General features: G+C 43.6%; 1 protein-coding gene across 1 annotated transcript in view; it reads left to right on the top strand.

The window, feature by feature from the left end:
• The window catches only part of SOBP (sine oculis binding protein homolog), a 191,644-nt gene that overhangs the window by 152,589 nt on the left and 22,876 nt on the right, over positions 1 to 16,179 (top strand). The window contains exon 6 of the mRNA XM_027775100.1: positions 15,448 to 16,179. This exon is cut by the window's right edge and continues 414 nt beyond it. Within this exon, the coding sequence (XP_027630901.1) occupies positions 15,448 to 16,179 (732 nt within the window). The remainder of the gene's footprint in view (positions 1 to 15,447) is intronic.

A 16,179-nucleotide genomic window follows, 5' to 3' on the forward strand; every position in this document is an offset into this window, starting at 1 on the left:
CTGAACCGCAGGGGGAAACGTAATAGGGTCTAGGCCTCGGTGAGCATGGGAAGCTGATGGGAGGTGAAGGGGGAGCTCTGGGGCTGAGAGAAGCCCCAGAAGGGGATGAGAAACCCTGATTCCTGGCAGGACAGAGCCTGCTAGCATGCAGAGGGGTCCAAGCATGGGAATCACCTCCCTCTCCTCCAGTCCAGTTACAACCAGTAGTTGCGTAGGGAGCCCTTATCATCTGCAGGACGATGTTCTGGGATATAAAGGTGATAAGAGATTGAGGCCCACAAAAGAAAGCTTTAATCAAAGGAAAAACGATAAGGCCTAGGTTTGCTGGCTCTATCTTATGTGTATACAAATCTTTAAAGTAGCACTTTCCAAAGTGCTTTTCTATAGGATTCTACCAGAAAGAAAAAGAATTCTATTTCTGAAAAGTTGAGGATGAATGAAGCGAAACATGTTTCTTTCCCACAGAGCTCCGTGGAGGCTTCAGCACTGCAGTGCACACTGAGATGCACACCATAGCCTCTCTTTCGGAGCACAGAACAGTGGTGGAGCTGGTGATTCTTAGCATACACTAGGCAGCAGTGTTGGGGTGGGGTTTTAACGAGAAGGCAGTTGGGATGGGTTTAGAAATAGGCAACGACCTGACGGAGCATTCACATTTCCTTTTGTGGAGACCCTCTGAAACAGTAGTGCTGGCATATGCGGGCGACTAGAAGAGGCACATTGTGATGCCAGCTTTCTGCTTTTGAATCTGCAGAGGACATGGTCTCTCAATCCTTGGGTCTGAGTTGGCCCACCCAGCCCTTGGCTGAGGTTGTTCTGAGTCTCCCACATCTGTAGCAAGGTAGGGGGTAAGCTTCTTAGCTACAAGGAGGAAGTATTGTGGGATCATGTGAGGACCTTGAAGTCACAGCTCCTTCCTAGATTTTTCTCATCTCTTAGCAGGGAGTAATACATAGAGGGTAATAAATCAGAGTGAGGATTAAATCAGAGAAAGTATGTCAGGCCGAGTTAGATTCTTGGTCTTCCTGAAGTTATGGAGGCCTGCTGTAAAGAAGCCCGAGGAAATGAGGAAGACAGGAATAGCCACTGCTGCTCATCCTCATGAAGCCTAAGCAATTATCTGGCAGTGAAGATGGTCCCACAGTGCTAATAACCAGGCAACTGAACTGCCTTATTGCCCCCAAGAAGTGGGTGTGCTTGTCGCCTCATTTAGCACATAACCATTAAGGATTTGCAACTCCCTGCAGCTTGGTTCTCCTCGGCCACCGCCAGCCCCCTTCTCCCCACTTGCTAACTCAGTACCCACACTGCCCAGTGGTTTCTGCTTATTGCCTTTGCTCTGTGGTCCTCTGACTTTGCTCCACAACTGGCATCCCCACCACTACTTAGACTCTTGGCATTACGTTGATTTCAAACTTCCCAAAGAAGAAAACCTAATTGGTTTGTTGAGTTACTCTGTCCGTTTTAGGTAGAGTCCACACCAACATTTTGAGGTGCTTTGGGTCCTGTCAGCTATGGCTAGGGGGGCAGTGGGGCCAGGGCCAGAGTGGCCACTCCACAGCTGTTGGATTTTGTGCTGATACAAAATAGTACACAGATCTTTTCCTCCTCCTTTCTTTCCTCTCCTGCTCCTCTCTGCTTCTGTGTCGAAGGCCTGCCTTGATGTCGCAGACATACTCAGTAGTGTCTTTTACCCATTCACAGATACTAAGCAGGGCTCAGCTCCACACATTCGGATTCTCCCCCAAATACTTCTTTCCTTTGTGTCTCACCAGACCTGGGGATCATTGCATAGGCTGTTTGGACTAGGCAGCTGTCATACTCATTTCTCTCTATTTAAGAGCCAAAAGTCCAGTTGGATTATGGGTCAAATGTGATTTCTTTTGCATTTCATTTCCTTCTTCAGAGTAAGCCAAAAAATGACATAGTTACACAGGGGTTATGGTATGGGGTTTTACCTATATACTAATAGTCGACTGATTGTTGATGGTTTTAATTTTCTTTTCTTTTTTTTTAAAGAATTATTTTATTTAACTTTATTTATTATTATTATTATTATTATTATTATTATTAATTTGACCAGAGATAAAGAAAGGGAGCAAGCAAGCTGCCAGGTCCCAGACTCAAACCATGGTCAGCCATGTGGGAGTCCAAAGACATTAACCACCTTGCCACCTGCTGGACCACTGGTCTTAATTTTCTTACCTCTAAAATAAGATATGTTATCTGGCTCCATGTCTCTTCACAGATTTCTGGTGAGGGGTATCATGAAAGTACCTGTTGGGCCACTTGAACTGAAAGAAAGAGGCTATACAATTAGCAGGTGTGTTTAAACGTATCCGTGTCACGGGCAGTGTTGCTTCACATGGTTTAGCAATTCAGACAGTGGGCCTGGATGAAGAGCTTAGTCGGGCTAACCCAGGATTTGCTGCTAAAGACGGAGTGCTAAGAGGGATGTTCCGCAGACAATCGAGCATTTGTAGAGTGTTAGTTTTCAACCAGGTAGTTAGCACAGCAGGATGGCGAAATTCACTGAACAAAGATAGAAGAGAACTAGGCAAACCGATAGCCTTTGAACAGCCCAAAAGCTTTTTAGAGACAAAGGAACCAACACGTAGATCCAAAGGCACTCGAAGTAGTCCAGCACCTCCCTCCCAGGTACCTACGAGAATGTCACTTAGCAGGAGCTCCAACATAGGTTTTAATTAACTAAGACAGACAAGACAAAAGGCAACCCAAATAATTCCTTCTCCCCAAGTTTGTGAGCCCAGCACACGGGGCCTTTTGAATTTGAAGCATTGTGAACCAGATGCCATAAATGTCACATTTGTGTGTGACTGAGCATAAGGGATTCCATTGGTGACTTTGGCCCGGGTGACTGGTGCTGGCCTGCAGCTGAGCCTAGGGCTAAAACATCCATACTGAGCTTAAGACCACAGCCTGGCCTGAAAAACTCCTCATTATTGCAATTATGTTGCTGTCAAACATTCCACAAGCCACTGGAAACACAGTACAGAAGTTGGGGGTCAAGTGTTTTGTTGATTTGGGTTTCTGGGTTTTATTTTTGTGGTGTGCTTTTCACTTTGAAGTACACATCAAAGGAAAATTCATAGTAGACTTTTCTCTCTCTTTTTAAAATAACTGATTGAATAGAAGAATAATGGGTAAATAAAAGTAAATATAGGTAAACCAGTTGGCCCTTTTTTAAATATAAAAATGGTATTATTACATATTATAATAATAATGCAAATCGATTATATTAATATGGCACTTTATATTTTTTAGAGTGCTTCCCTTTCCACTCTTTGTTTTGATATTCAGAGCAGAACTTGAAGGTAGGCGGGTTGAGGGATGTGGGAACAGAGGGCAAGAACCAGTCCCCACAGTTGCAGGGTGGGCAGGATTTGGGTCTTCTGACTCCTAGCCCCTCAAATCATGCTGCTTTCCTCACCAAATCATGTTGTTTCTCAAGTGAAGAGTAAAAACCTAAGGCATCGGTTTAAAATCGGTAAGAATATATTTAGGGACGAAAGATTATCAAGGAAACTGAATTGTTAGGTGGGGAGAAGAGGCAGAAAGTATCCCCAGAAGCCTGTAAAACTGGACACAATAAGGGAACAGATTTGGCACAGGAAGGAATGGGATAGTGGAGAAGGGGTCAGTTCTTCTCAGGAGTGAGCGAGCCCATGAGCAGGAGCAAACCGAAGGCTGCCTCTGTCTCTCTGTTACTACAGAGAGTGGGCAGGGACAAGTTATGCTCATTGTGAGCACAAAAAGATAACAGTTTTGACTCTTGGTTTATGTCTAGATTAAAGCTAACATCTGGAACTAAAAGGACACACCTCACTAACGTCTACTAGGTGGGTATAATTTAGAAAACTCTGTCTTCTACGGTGGTTCACACATGTGAGGGGAGAATGCATGGCGGGAATTTAAGGAAGATAAAAGGAAGAATTGAAAGAATAATTTTGGGGCCCAGCCATGGTAGCGCATGTTGGACGCTGCTGCTTGGCAGCCTGAAGCCATGAGAGAAGCCTGGGTTTCATTCCTGGCCCACCCTAAAAGCCAGGCACAGTAGTGCACGCCTGTAGTCCAGCTACTCAGGAGATTGAGGCAGAAAGATCACCACTTAACCAGACCCTAGCCAAACAAAAACACAAACTCCCTCCGCAAACCCACACATAAAAGAATAACTGGGGGCAGTGAGCACAAAATCTAGATCAGACATTCAAATATAGATTAATTAGCTAAGAAGCAAGATGTGGGACGATGTACAAAGATATCTGCTAAGAATATCATCCTCTTTAAAACAGAGCAGTTGCTCATTCTTCCCATGCCGGTGGTGGTTCTGAGAAGGTGGAGAGGCAGTGAGGGGAGTCCTGCTGTGTCCACTGTTCTGGTTAATACGGGGTGAACTGCTTGGCTCGTGGGTGGAGGGGGCGTGACTGGCCATCTTGGAATATGCCATGACAGAGGGATAGAAGGCTGGATGTGATTGGCCATGTGACCTAGAATTTAGAAAAGCAGTTTTGTTTTTGTTTTGTTTTGTTTTTCATTTTCAAAGAAGGTGGATTTAGTCCTACAACCAGAAGCTCAGTGAAGTTTAGGGGCTAGGAGAAATGATGGGACGTGAAAAATTCTGAAAATGAATACTACGTCAGGAAGGCGAGAGTGCAAAAGGGGCTGAGCCCTTGGAGGAATGCCCGAGTTATTAAAAGGAGCTAGTAAGGCTGTGCTCATGGAAGGAAAGAAGTAGAAGTGACGGAACATTTAGAACAAATGGCACAGTATTACCGTGTTTATTATTTATATTTGCCAGAAGGCATATGCCCTCACTAGAGAAAGACAGAGAGAGGGAGAAAGCACCTGTCTCTTCCCTAATTCCCCATCCTTCAGGATTTGGGACACACATGCCCAGCATGTTTTTCAAGCTGCCCAGACCAGAATTCAAACTGCAGTGGGCCATGTAGGATCTGGCTTCCTTAGCAACTAGGCCATGGGGCCACCCCAGAAATGGTATAATAGAGGGTGAAAAGACAGGCTGGACAATTTATTTGCTCTTCATTGTCCATAAACAGGACATTCTTTATACTGGAAAAAGTAAGACATAAATCCCAAGTTAGGGAGAGAATGGTGGGACATGAATCCCAAGTTAGAGAGAGATATTTAGGCAGAGAGGGCCTGCAATGCTAAGCAAATTTAGATCTCCCAGCCTCTACAGGAAATTTGTAGATATTTTCTCATCTATTCTTGGATAAGCTTTGCTCTAGCATGGTGAATGAAAGAGGTTCCAAAAAGACTGAAATGGACAAATGTTGACCAAATTTTCAAAATTGAGAATGGGTTTCTGATTTCTGAAACTTCAGACCAGTAGGCTTAATGGCTCACCCTTGAAAGTCCTCAAACATTAGCAAATATTGGGTCCTTGGGAAGTCATGATGCATTTTTGCATAGAAAAATACGTCCTGACTTTTCCCGACAACCTAATAGTTGACGAACAATGGGAAGAAAACTGTTTGGGTTGACGGGAAACTCAGAGTGAAGCAGGCTGCACAGCAGAGTGGAAAAGGACAGGCTGGATCCAGGCTCTGCTATTTGTAGGCTGTGAGAGGTTAGGGGATCCACGTCACCTCCTTGAACCTTCCCTTTCTTCTTTTCAAGTAAAATGGGAAAAATAGAACTCCTTTACAAGTTTGCTGTCAGAATTTAGGAAAATAACTGAAGTGAAAGCTTCAAGCTAGGCTCGTAGCAAGATAGTCAATAAATGTTTATTCTCGAAAAGCAAAGACCTAAAGCAAAGACCTAACTGCTGAAAAGCACATGCATTCTTGGGTGGCATTAGCAGAGGTTTAGTGTTCTCTTGAGGGAGGGGAGAATTCCACTGGGCTTTGCAGTGGTCAGCCTACAGTACTTCATTCTGGGCTCTGCCCTTTAAGAGGGAACATGAACAAGGTGAAGTATATGCCAGAGTAAACGGTAGCGGCTTTTACTGTCATGTCCATGGGAGGACAGACAGAGTAGGAAGGTCTGGGAACATGTCCCCTGGGGACTGGGTGCAGGGACTAGGGATGTTTAAAAATAACAATCTGGAGGAAATTTAATGACTCCTTTTAAGTGTTTGAAAGAGGAGTCTATCTGTGCTGGGAGACCCTGGAGAACAGACCAGTAGGGAGGTGACAGGAAGGTAGAATGGTAAAAGCTTCTAGTAATTAGTGTTGCCTAACGACAGAAATAGAGTGCCATATACAGAATAGGGCCTTGCAATGATTCTGCAACCCTCTTTAGAAGTCCCCCCCAAGAAGTCAGGGCAAAGGAAGAAGATCACTGTGGTGTGAATCACTCTTAGTCTGTGTGGAAGGCTCTAGGAGGGTACCACCTGCAAGACCACCTACATGTAGGAGGAAACCCAAGCTTGCTATGGGAGATAGTCTGGGCTCCACCTGTGAAGTTCCTAGAGTTCTAAATGGCTGTGTTTCTGGCATTTCAAAACAGAAAGTTATTATCAAATATTAGCCAACCCTCTTAAACCCATGGTTTTGAAAGAAAATAGAAACAAAACAAAAAAGTCTTGAAATAATGGGGCAGTATGAGCTCTGAAGTCAGCCAGATCTAAGTTAGAATCTGGATCTGCGGGACCAGCAGATGGTGTAATGGCTATGTCACTGGACTGCCATGTAGCTGACCGTGATTCGAGTCCCGGACCCGGGGGCTTCAACTCACGCCATGTGCATGTGGGTGCATGCCCAAGATCCCAAGAGGAGAATGGAGGAGAAGGGATTGCAGTGTGGCCATCCCCCCTGGCAGTGATTTCTTGTTTTCTGTCTCTCTGTCTCTTTCTGTCTTTCTGGTGAGCACACATGCCCTAGAGCAAAAACCTCTCCAAAAAAACAGAGAATCTGGATCTGACCTCTATTACCTTTGTAGGTAACCTCGGATAAGTTATTTAACCTATCTAAACCCCAGTTATCTATACAATAAGGTAGTTGTGGAGACTAAGTGAGGTAATCCATGTAGCATGCTTATTAGCTCAGTTCCTAGTGCTTTGATGCATCCACAGGTAGATTCTGTCTGTGCAGAGAAATGTGTAGGAGACTGTTGAAAGACTGAATGAGGCAGTGCAAGTCAAAACCCTTAGCCGGGTGCCTGGCAGACTCCAAGCAGTCAGGATATAGTTGGTTAGTGAATGAGATGTCACTGGGAGAGCTGTGGGCCTTCGAGAAGCAACCAGAAAAGGCCAAGGTCATAAGACACGATGCAGGACTATCAGCGGGCCATTCATTCTGCCAGCAGTGTCCTTGACCCGGGCCACCTGCACACCTGCAACCTGGTCCTGTGGCATTTCACCGCTGCCCATTGCAAAGGCTGAGATGCAGTCCAGGCAGGTGAGGAGGGCAGGGGGCTGATTCAGATGAAACTCCTGGAAAACAGACTCTTCAGGTATCACTGATCACAACAGCACTCCTTCCAGTCCTATAATTCATGTATGCTTCAAACTAAAACCACGTGTTTTGAAATAAGATGTCTGCTGTTTTCTAAAATACTTGCATGAAGGAAGAAATGAGGTGAATGACCACAGATAGAAACGGGGCAACTAGTCCATGCCACTTTTTACACATCATTTAGACAAGAACAACCCAAAGTCTCTTTCTGCAATTTTTCTGGGCAGGGAGAGAGCTCTTCTGGTCATAAGTAATGAAACTTCCCACGTTCAAATATACATTTAGAAAACAGGAAGAGGAACAATAAAGGAGATCAAAGACATTTGAAAAGAGATTCAAATATATATTTGAAGAACAAGGAGAATCACAGGAAACAAAGTAAATATACACCTGAAAAAAAGATTCAAATGTAAGTTTGAAAAAAAAAAGGCATCACACTATTGGGTTAGAAGAAAGGGAAGTTTGACGTCAAGAGGATAAAATATTAAGGGTCATTTATAGTTAAAAACCGTGAGTTGAGTTTTAACCTTTAGAACAAATCTGTAGATGGAAAGTGGAGGATGTAGTATTGCTGGAGGGAGAAGGTATGTGCTAATCCTCCCACCGATGGTTAATAGACGGATGTGGAACTCCTTGAGGGCAAGGTCTGAGTCTCTTTCCTGCCCTTCCCCACAGCCCAACATCTTCAGCATAGCTCTACACTTATTTTGAATAAATTAAAGCAGAAAGTAGCTCAGTTTTTCTCTTAAGCTTCCATCTGAAGCGGAGATGGCTGGATTAAAACAAACTCACACCTCCTGTTTCCTGAACTAGACTCCACGCCATACCAGGGTAGGGGCTCATTTTGCTGCACTCATATCCCTCGCTCCTAGCACAGTGCCTGAGACGTGATGGGTCCTCAGTAAATGTTCACTTCTGAGTGAGTAAACCGGGTTATGTGATGGCAGATTTTTCAGGGCTGGTACTAGTTACACTATTAGAAGCTAATAAAAAGAAGATGGAGTCGCCAGGCATGGCGGCAGCATGACCATGGGCAGGACACCCTCTCTGCATTTACGTGGCTTATTTCCCAGGTCTGAGCCACTTGCCAGTTTCTCTTCTGTCTCACTTGTTTCCCAGGCAGTGCTGTCACTATGGGTGATCTTGTTTTAGAGCTGAGTACCTGAGGCTCAGGGTGATTACATGACTGGCCCCACCAGGAGCGGAAGGTTGGAGGAGAAGACACGAAGATCTCTGAGGATCCTTTCAGTGCTAAATGCCATTGCTCTGAGGTCTCAGACAATTTCTGTGTCTTCTCAAGGCCAAATAACTGGCCAGCAGAAAGGCAGACATTTGGCACTAGGGAAACCAAATACTTCTGATGTTTGAATTTCTTGGTTTCCATCTGCATGACTTATGTTGTGAAGCTGTAAGTTGCATTTATCCAGCTTAAATGAAGCAGAACGTTCAGTGATGATATGCTAACGCTCTTAGGCAACCTAAAATGTCGGCCCGAAGGCAAAATCACCTTCTTTGGAATTGTGTGCTTGGCTGTCAGAATGGACTGTGGTCACTGAAAACAGGCCAGGATTCCATCTCTTGCTTTGGCTAAAGAATCAGACTTGGGTCAGTAATGAGCTATTTATCAAAGCTCATTGAGATCCTGAAAACTAGGTCCATCTCTGCTCTGCCTCCAAGTGCTTATGACACATAAGAAAGAAAAGGGTCTGCCCCAGTGACCCAGGCCAAGATTTCTGGAATTCTGCTTAAAACTTATATGCAGACCTCGAGTCTTGGTATAAAGTTTCTACCAGGCAGTTTTCTAACGAGATTTTCAATTCTAACAAATATGCTCTTTAGTCTCTCTTGAGTTCCAAATCTTACTTAAGAGAGAAGGGAGGGTATAAAATACAAAGCAAAACAAAACAAAACAAATAAATCCTTAAATAAAAAGAGTTATCAACCAGCATTTCATTAGAACTTAAGCCTGAAGAGAGTTTATTTTGAAAATGAACTTCATGAGTTTGTTTTTCTACACAAGAGCCCTTGCTATTTATTTTTCTCTTTTTCTTTCTTTCTTTTTCTTTTTTCGTTTTTCTTTTAGGATTTTGCCATAGTGTGTGTACACTTCCCGGAGAAAAACAGAGATACGGAGAGTGAGAAATCACTCCCCTCCCCCCAAGAGCAGATTGCCATGCCACAGTCCCTTTTCCTCCATTCTCCTCTTGGGATTTGGGGGATGCACACGCATGTGCCTGGTGTGATGTTTAAGCTCCCGGGTCCTGGACTTGAACCGTGGTTGGCCATATGAGAGTACAACGCCTTAACCACCATACTACCTGCTGACCCGAAGCCCTTACTATTTCTATCTAAATCCCTCTCCTGATTTCTGGGGGGCTTTGCATATTTATGACTAGGTCATCTTTTCCTTCTTCCAACTCAAATGTGACTTTGCAAGAAAACTTGGACTAGTGATCTTGGCTGCCTCCCCCACCTTTGCAGGATTTGGCATCCCCTTGTCTCTGGGAGGGCTCCTCCCCTCCTGGGTACATTCTGCCATGGCAGGTGGGGCCATCCTGTCTTAAGGGCATCTGCTGCTGTGGCTTCTGGCCCTTCCTTTGAAAGACAGTCCTGCCATGTAATGAGTCGAGCAGATCGACCATCCGCTCTGTTTAAATAAAACATGAATAGCACAGTTTATGGCTTCCACTATTCAAACAGCAGTTGAGCCTAGAAGAAATTATTCATTTTAATGGTTCTAACACTCATTTCAAGCAGCCATGTTGCTTTATCAAGGTTTTCCCTGAATTAGAGAATGACTGGCTTTGGAAAAAGGAGGCTCAGCAGGGGTTGCACAGAGGCATTTCAGGATGGTGGGCAGCTGGGAGGCCCAGGAAACTGTTGGCTGGGCTCCTTGTCACTGCAGATAGCCCCTCTGTTAACCCCTGGGACAGAGTCTCCTGAGAAGCAAGGTGGCGGGGGTGGGGAGCTTGTGTCTGTGACACATAGCACACATTTGCCAAGAAAGAAGCATGCCCTGTTTTTATCTCAAAGACACACAGGCTTGTAGGAAAGCTGAGGACAGAAATCCCCTTTCCCTCCTCACTCTGCGGTGGGAGCATCCTTCCTGCAAAGCAAGCCTAAAACATATGTGATATCAGCAACCCAGCAACCATGAGGGCAGGTTGAGGATTTAAAAGACACACTGTGTAGCAATCGTAAGGCTAGGCTTGGCACACAATTCTTACTATTATTAACTCCGTTTTACAGATGAAGAAACTGAGGCTGGGATTTTCCTCAGGTTGCATTGCTATTAAATAACGGAGCCCAGACTTATACATACATCTTCTGATTCCAAATCCCATGTGACTTCCATCGCATCCTTTGTCACCCAGGTACACTGAACCAGGGCCTGTGGGAGTCAGTGTCTAGGCCTAAAGGAACAGTTGATATTGGGACCATGGGAGCAAGTGCTTCAAGCAGGGTCAGTCTGAGGCCCTCAACGCATGCTGGGAAGTGACTGTAGGGCAGACCCCAAAGCCTTCAGAACATCGAGTTCCTCTGTCTATATCTCTTCATCCTCACTTGCTTCCCTTTTGAATGGACTCATGGTATTTTTGAGTGACCCGGACTACAAGACCAATGCCGTATTTGACATGCCAAGGCCTAGGAACCACCCTTTTATGATGCGCTACAGTTTGGCTTCAGGCGCCCCAGCTCTTACCTGGTGCTGTGTTTGTAACAAGTCAGAAGCATGTGAAGACATTTTGTTTTTCAAATGATTGATGGCATTCAAGGAGACGCTAATATCCATATACTGTTCTACTGCTGCAAATGTCTTTGCCCAGATAAGAAAGATTTTAACAAAAGAATTTCGTAATTAAATATTGCCTGATGCCAGATCACCGCTCGGAAGGAAGCGATGGGTTCCATTAGAGGATGAACTTTACTCCCACAGCTGACAGCTGATTAATGTGTTAATTAGCAACCCTGCCGCCCCCACCCCCCCCCACCCAGTTACCCAAATCTTCTCTTAAGCCCCGCAGACTGTATACATTGTGCCCATGTGGGTAACCTCATGGCATACTTTGGCTTTGACTTCGGACGTTTATATAAAAATAAAGGCTCAGTTGCCAACATGAATAGCTTGCTCTCTTTCCAGGGGAAATACAAGATGGAAAGAGTTATAGGAACCAGAAGTCCTGCCTTTCAGTTTTCTTATATCAAGAGCAAGTGATCTTTCTGCTGAGGCAGTGTCTTTTGAGCAGTGCAGCGGGATAGGTTGCCACACATTTATTTCACAGGAAAGGAGTGAATCCATCAGGCCACTGAGCTTATAAGTACTACCCTGGCAGTCAGCCACCAAAATATAAATACTCTAAATGGACTCAAGGAAATGTTCATTCTGTTGTTTAGAATTGGACACATCCCAGGAAGGTAAATTTAATCTTTTCGAGGACTGCTGTTCTAGGGTTGAATGGAATACGCATTTGTTTATCTCCTTTGTGATCTTTTTGTCTTCCCGGTGATACATTATGTATTTGTGATACGAAGCATTTCAGCTGTCATGCTCAATAGCGTTGCATTTGCTGATTGTTCGGTCCCCAGATTGGCATCGTTAAACAGCTCAGCCTCTGTCCAATCTGGGACCTGTTAGGGAGAGAAGTGGAACCAAAGGGGCTAGATTCCAACGGAAACAAAGCTGGGGGGGAAATAGGGGGGAATCATTCCCCAGCCCAGTGAGTTGAGCCTCATACTTCTTACTCTTTATCTTTTAAAACGTCTGAAGGAATCTTGGTACTTCTTGGCATAATGAGAGGAAAAAAAAATGCTTCAAAAAGTAAAATAAAATTTAAAGTTGTCTGTGGAAAAAGAAGGGAGCCATACCCCACAGCACTATGATTCAGAAAACCACAGTTGATGAGACACATGCAGTGTATTTCATGGATATGCAAATATTATTGTATTAAAAAGAGAGAGAGAGTATATATTTTCACCTAACTATCCCATCTTAAGTAATCAGCTCAGGCTCTTACGATGAAATCTTTAATTACTAGAAGCGTGTCATTAGTTCGCTGGAGGATGAGTGATGGTACTGCATTTTATTGCCTCACATGATATAGCCATTTGTGCCATAAATTCATTGACCTCATCTTCAACGATGTGTCCTGTAAGACAGACTTGATTCATTATTTCTTAAGTGATGATTTTTCCCTCTAATAATTTTTCACTTTATCAGAAAGATAGCTTTGGGTATGTTTTGATCAGTGATTTGAATTGAGATGTAATAAGGCAAAGAGACACACACGTTCACATTTACATTATCCAAAATGAGACAGTCCCCAGAGACTCTCTCCTACTACCACCCCAACATTTGAGAATGTTGTAGAAAACTAAGTAGCTAACGTTAGCCCTTACCTTTGACAGGAAAGTTGGATGAAATCAGATTTTGCTTCTGACTTTGATGTCTAACTCTTTTGATATGGAAATAGATGAAATAATGTGGAGAGTTCTCATTGATAGTCAGGCTGGAGCTATGAGCATTCCTTATTCATCAATGACTTATTGAAAGGGAAGGAAATGAAAAGAGAACCTTTAAGTTATATTTATATTATTATTATTATTATTTTGTTCCACTTGAAAATACTTATTTAGCTTAAGGAAACAGGAATCCTCTGGAAGCAAATAATTCAATCTGGCAATTTAAGAACCAATTAGGGACTTCAGAAAGCTCTTCTCCTTATGGTTGAAAAATAAGATCCAAAAGAAATAGGCCAGGAAATTTGGTACATTATTTTAATTAGTTTAATGTACTAATTTCTTTTTCAGTCCATCACTACAGAAGCTATATTCGATCCCTCACTTCAAACTTATAAATTTACACTTTAGGTTTTCAATGGGTGCCTAATATTAAAACCAAAATAAGTGGCTTAATTTCATAATGAAATTGAAACAGTATGTTATTATACATTGCCTTCATTAAAATGATCAGGTTTTAACATAATATCTTATATGCATCACTACTAGTCCTTTTAATTTTTACCAGATAAAAGAATTTTGTTGGTCTGATGGCTTGTATCAGTCTCTTTTCATCAGAAGCAATTCTGCATGTATTTGTAAACTGAACATCTCAGTTATGATAAAATTTCCCTTCATTCAGGAGGAACCTGAAACACTTTAGTGAAACACAGGAGTATATTAGCCTTGAGATACATATTTAAAAAAAATTTTTGGCCACTTTCACAATTGCAGCATTTTTGATAACTAAATAGAGTGCCTTCCTGATCATCAATGATCACTTTCTGCAAAGTTTTATAAGAAGTATTTTGAAAAGGCAATTTGACATGAGACCAAGCAAGAAAAATGACTGTATGCCAGTAAGTATATGTTATGCTGTCTCACACCCTCACTGCAAGTATCAGTGAGGAAAAGCGAAGAGAAGAGTAGACTTCTACATGCAGAGCCACATCTGCCATTCGAGTGCTCGCCCACAATCACATACTTGCATGCCACCACTGTTTACAATCAAGGAAAGCTGAGAGTTAAATGAGATGAGTAATCAAATGCCCGGCATATGTTGTTTTTGCACTGTTTATGTGACCATTCATTATTAAAATTTATTATTTTTTAATTATATCAGTTTACAATAGCTAAAAAAAAGAAAAAAAAGATAAAAAAGACACCCACAACAGAACAACAGACACCCTCCAACAAAAACAGAGTCCTGTTTAGAACAGTATCAGATCCAATGCTTTACTGGGGGAGAAACTCAAATTCAATAAACTCACCATTGTACTGTCTTTCACAAGTCCTCCTCTAGTGCTCTATGGCTTGAATGTTGAGGAAATGAGGAGGAAAAAAGAGTAAGAAAAAGAAAAAATAGTGTGTGTAAAATCCGTCAAAAAAAAGTAAGGCATTGAAAGAACTATTGAAAATTTTGACATCTGTTTATCTGTTTATAGCTATGGCAAGATTACTCATATTAATTCTTGTTTAAAATGCCATATGAAGGAAAGACATTTGTGCAAACAAGAGTCATATTTGAATTGTAGATCATGTCTTCACCATCTGTGAGAGCTGATGGTGTTGCAAAATTAATGTGTTAATGAAATCACAATAATTTCTCCAAAGTAATGGGTTCTGAAGCCGAGAATGACTATTTTTTGAACTTTGATGTCTAGTGATTTCCAATTGGGAAAAGCTCTCAGCCTTTAATTAGTTCTGCAGCAAAACTTTAAAATAAATTTGGTGATGTCTTTCTTTTGCCAGGAGTAGATTGGAAGGGGGATAAAGCCATAACAACTTTTGGAAAATGCTCTCTGGTGTTTGAAAAGTTGCTAAATAAGACTGCCTGCCAAGAAATGTCACCAGAAATTCTGACTACTGAGAGAGAGTGGGCAAACAGCTCAAAAAATAATTCTAGCTTGCTGCAACATCACAGGTTGGGAATAGCTGAACCTCACACAGACTTCATGACTAAGTGCAAGTGCCTCCTTGGCAGCCAGACACGATGATGTTCCGTGCTTTGTGTTATTGGTTAGCACAGCACACCCTTCCAACTGCATTCTCGAGCACAGTCAATAGTGTAAAGTGACTTTGCATGAGGAGAATTTTAAGGGGTGATGCTTCCCGCCCATTGGACTTACTGGAGAATCCTTCCCTCCAAAAATATTTAAGAGTTGCGTTGACAAGGCGCCTCTCTGACAAGTGGAAATGCATGTGCAGGTATATTTGAACAGGTGCGTGTACTCATTTGTGTCAGAGCCATCTTTAAGTCATGCTTAAAAAGGACTATAAGATCTTGTAAAAAGAAGGAAAATGTATCATTCATCATGTTCTGAAGAGTTATAAGGCAAATCATCATTTCACAGACATTTCTGAATTTTCCGTTTTAAAAGGACACACTTCAGCCTGTTTGGGGAAAAAAATGTGATTATGTCTGAAAGAGCCTTTATGTGAGACATGACACACCCTCTCCTCAGAGAAACTGCTTATCTTACCTGTCTGGTTTTCTATTACTGTGTTGTAGGTATGTGACTGGTGTAAGCACATAAGACACACAAAAGAATACCTGGATTTTGGGGACGGGGAAAGAAGGCTTCAGTTCTGCAGCGCAAAATGTCTCAATCAGTACAAAATGGACATTTTCTACAAAGAGACACAGGCCAACCTTCCAGCTGGGCTGTGCAGCACATTACACCCTCCCATGGAAAATAAAGCAGAAGGCACCGGGGTGCAGCTGCTCACCCCAGACTCTTGGAATATCCCGCTAACAGATGCTCGGAGGAAGGCCCCCTCCCCGGTGGCTGCAGCTGGCCAAAGCCAGGGCCCTGGGCCGTCAGCATCCACCACCGTCTCTCCATCTGACACGGCCAACTGCTCTGTCACTAAAATCCCCACGCCAGTGCCCAAGGCCATCCCCATGAACGAGACTCCGAACATCCCTCCGGTGTCTGTCCAGCCACCTGCAAACATCGGGCCTCCCCTCGGCGTCCCGCCCCGCAGCCCCCCGATGGTGATGACGAACCGTGGCCCGGTGCCGCTGCCCATCTTCATGGAGCAGCAGATCATGCAGCAGATCCGCCCGCCCTTCATCCGCGGGCCACCGCACCACGCCTCCAACCCCAACAGCCCCCTGTCCAATCCCATGCTTCCAGGCATTGGGCCCCCGCCTGGCGGGCCCAGGAACCTGGGCCCCACTTCCAGCCCCATGCACCGGCCCATGCTATCGCCCCACATCCACCCGCCGAGCACCCCCACC

This window comes from Tupaia chinensis, unplaced genomic scaffold (genome assembly GCF_000334495.1).
Source record: "Tupaia chinensis unplaced genomic scaffold, TupChi_1.0 Scaffold000527_1, whole genome shotgun sequence".
Lineage (NCBI taxonomy): Eukaryota > Metazoa > Chordata > Mammalia > Scandentia > Tupaiidae > Tupaia > Tupaia belangeri.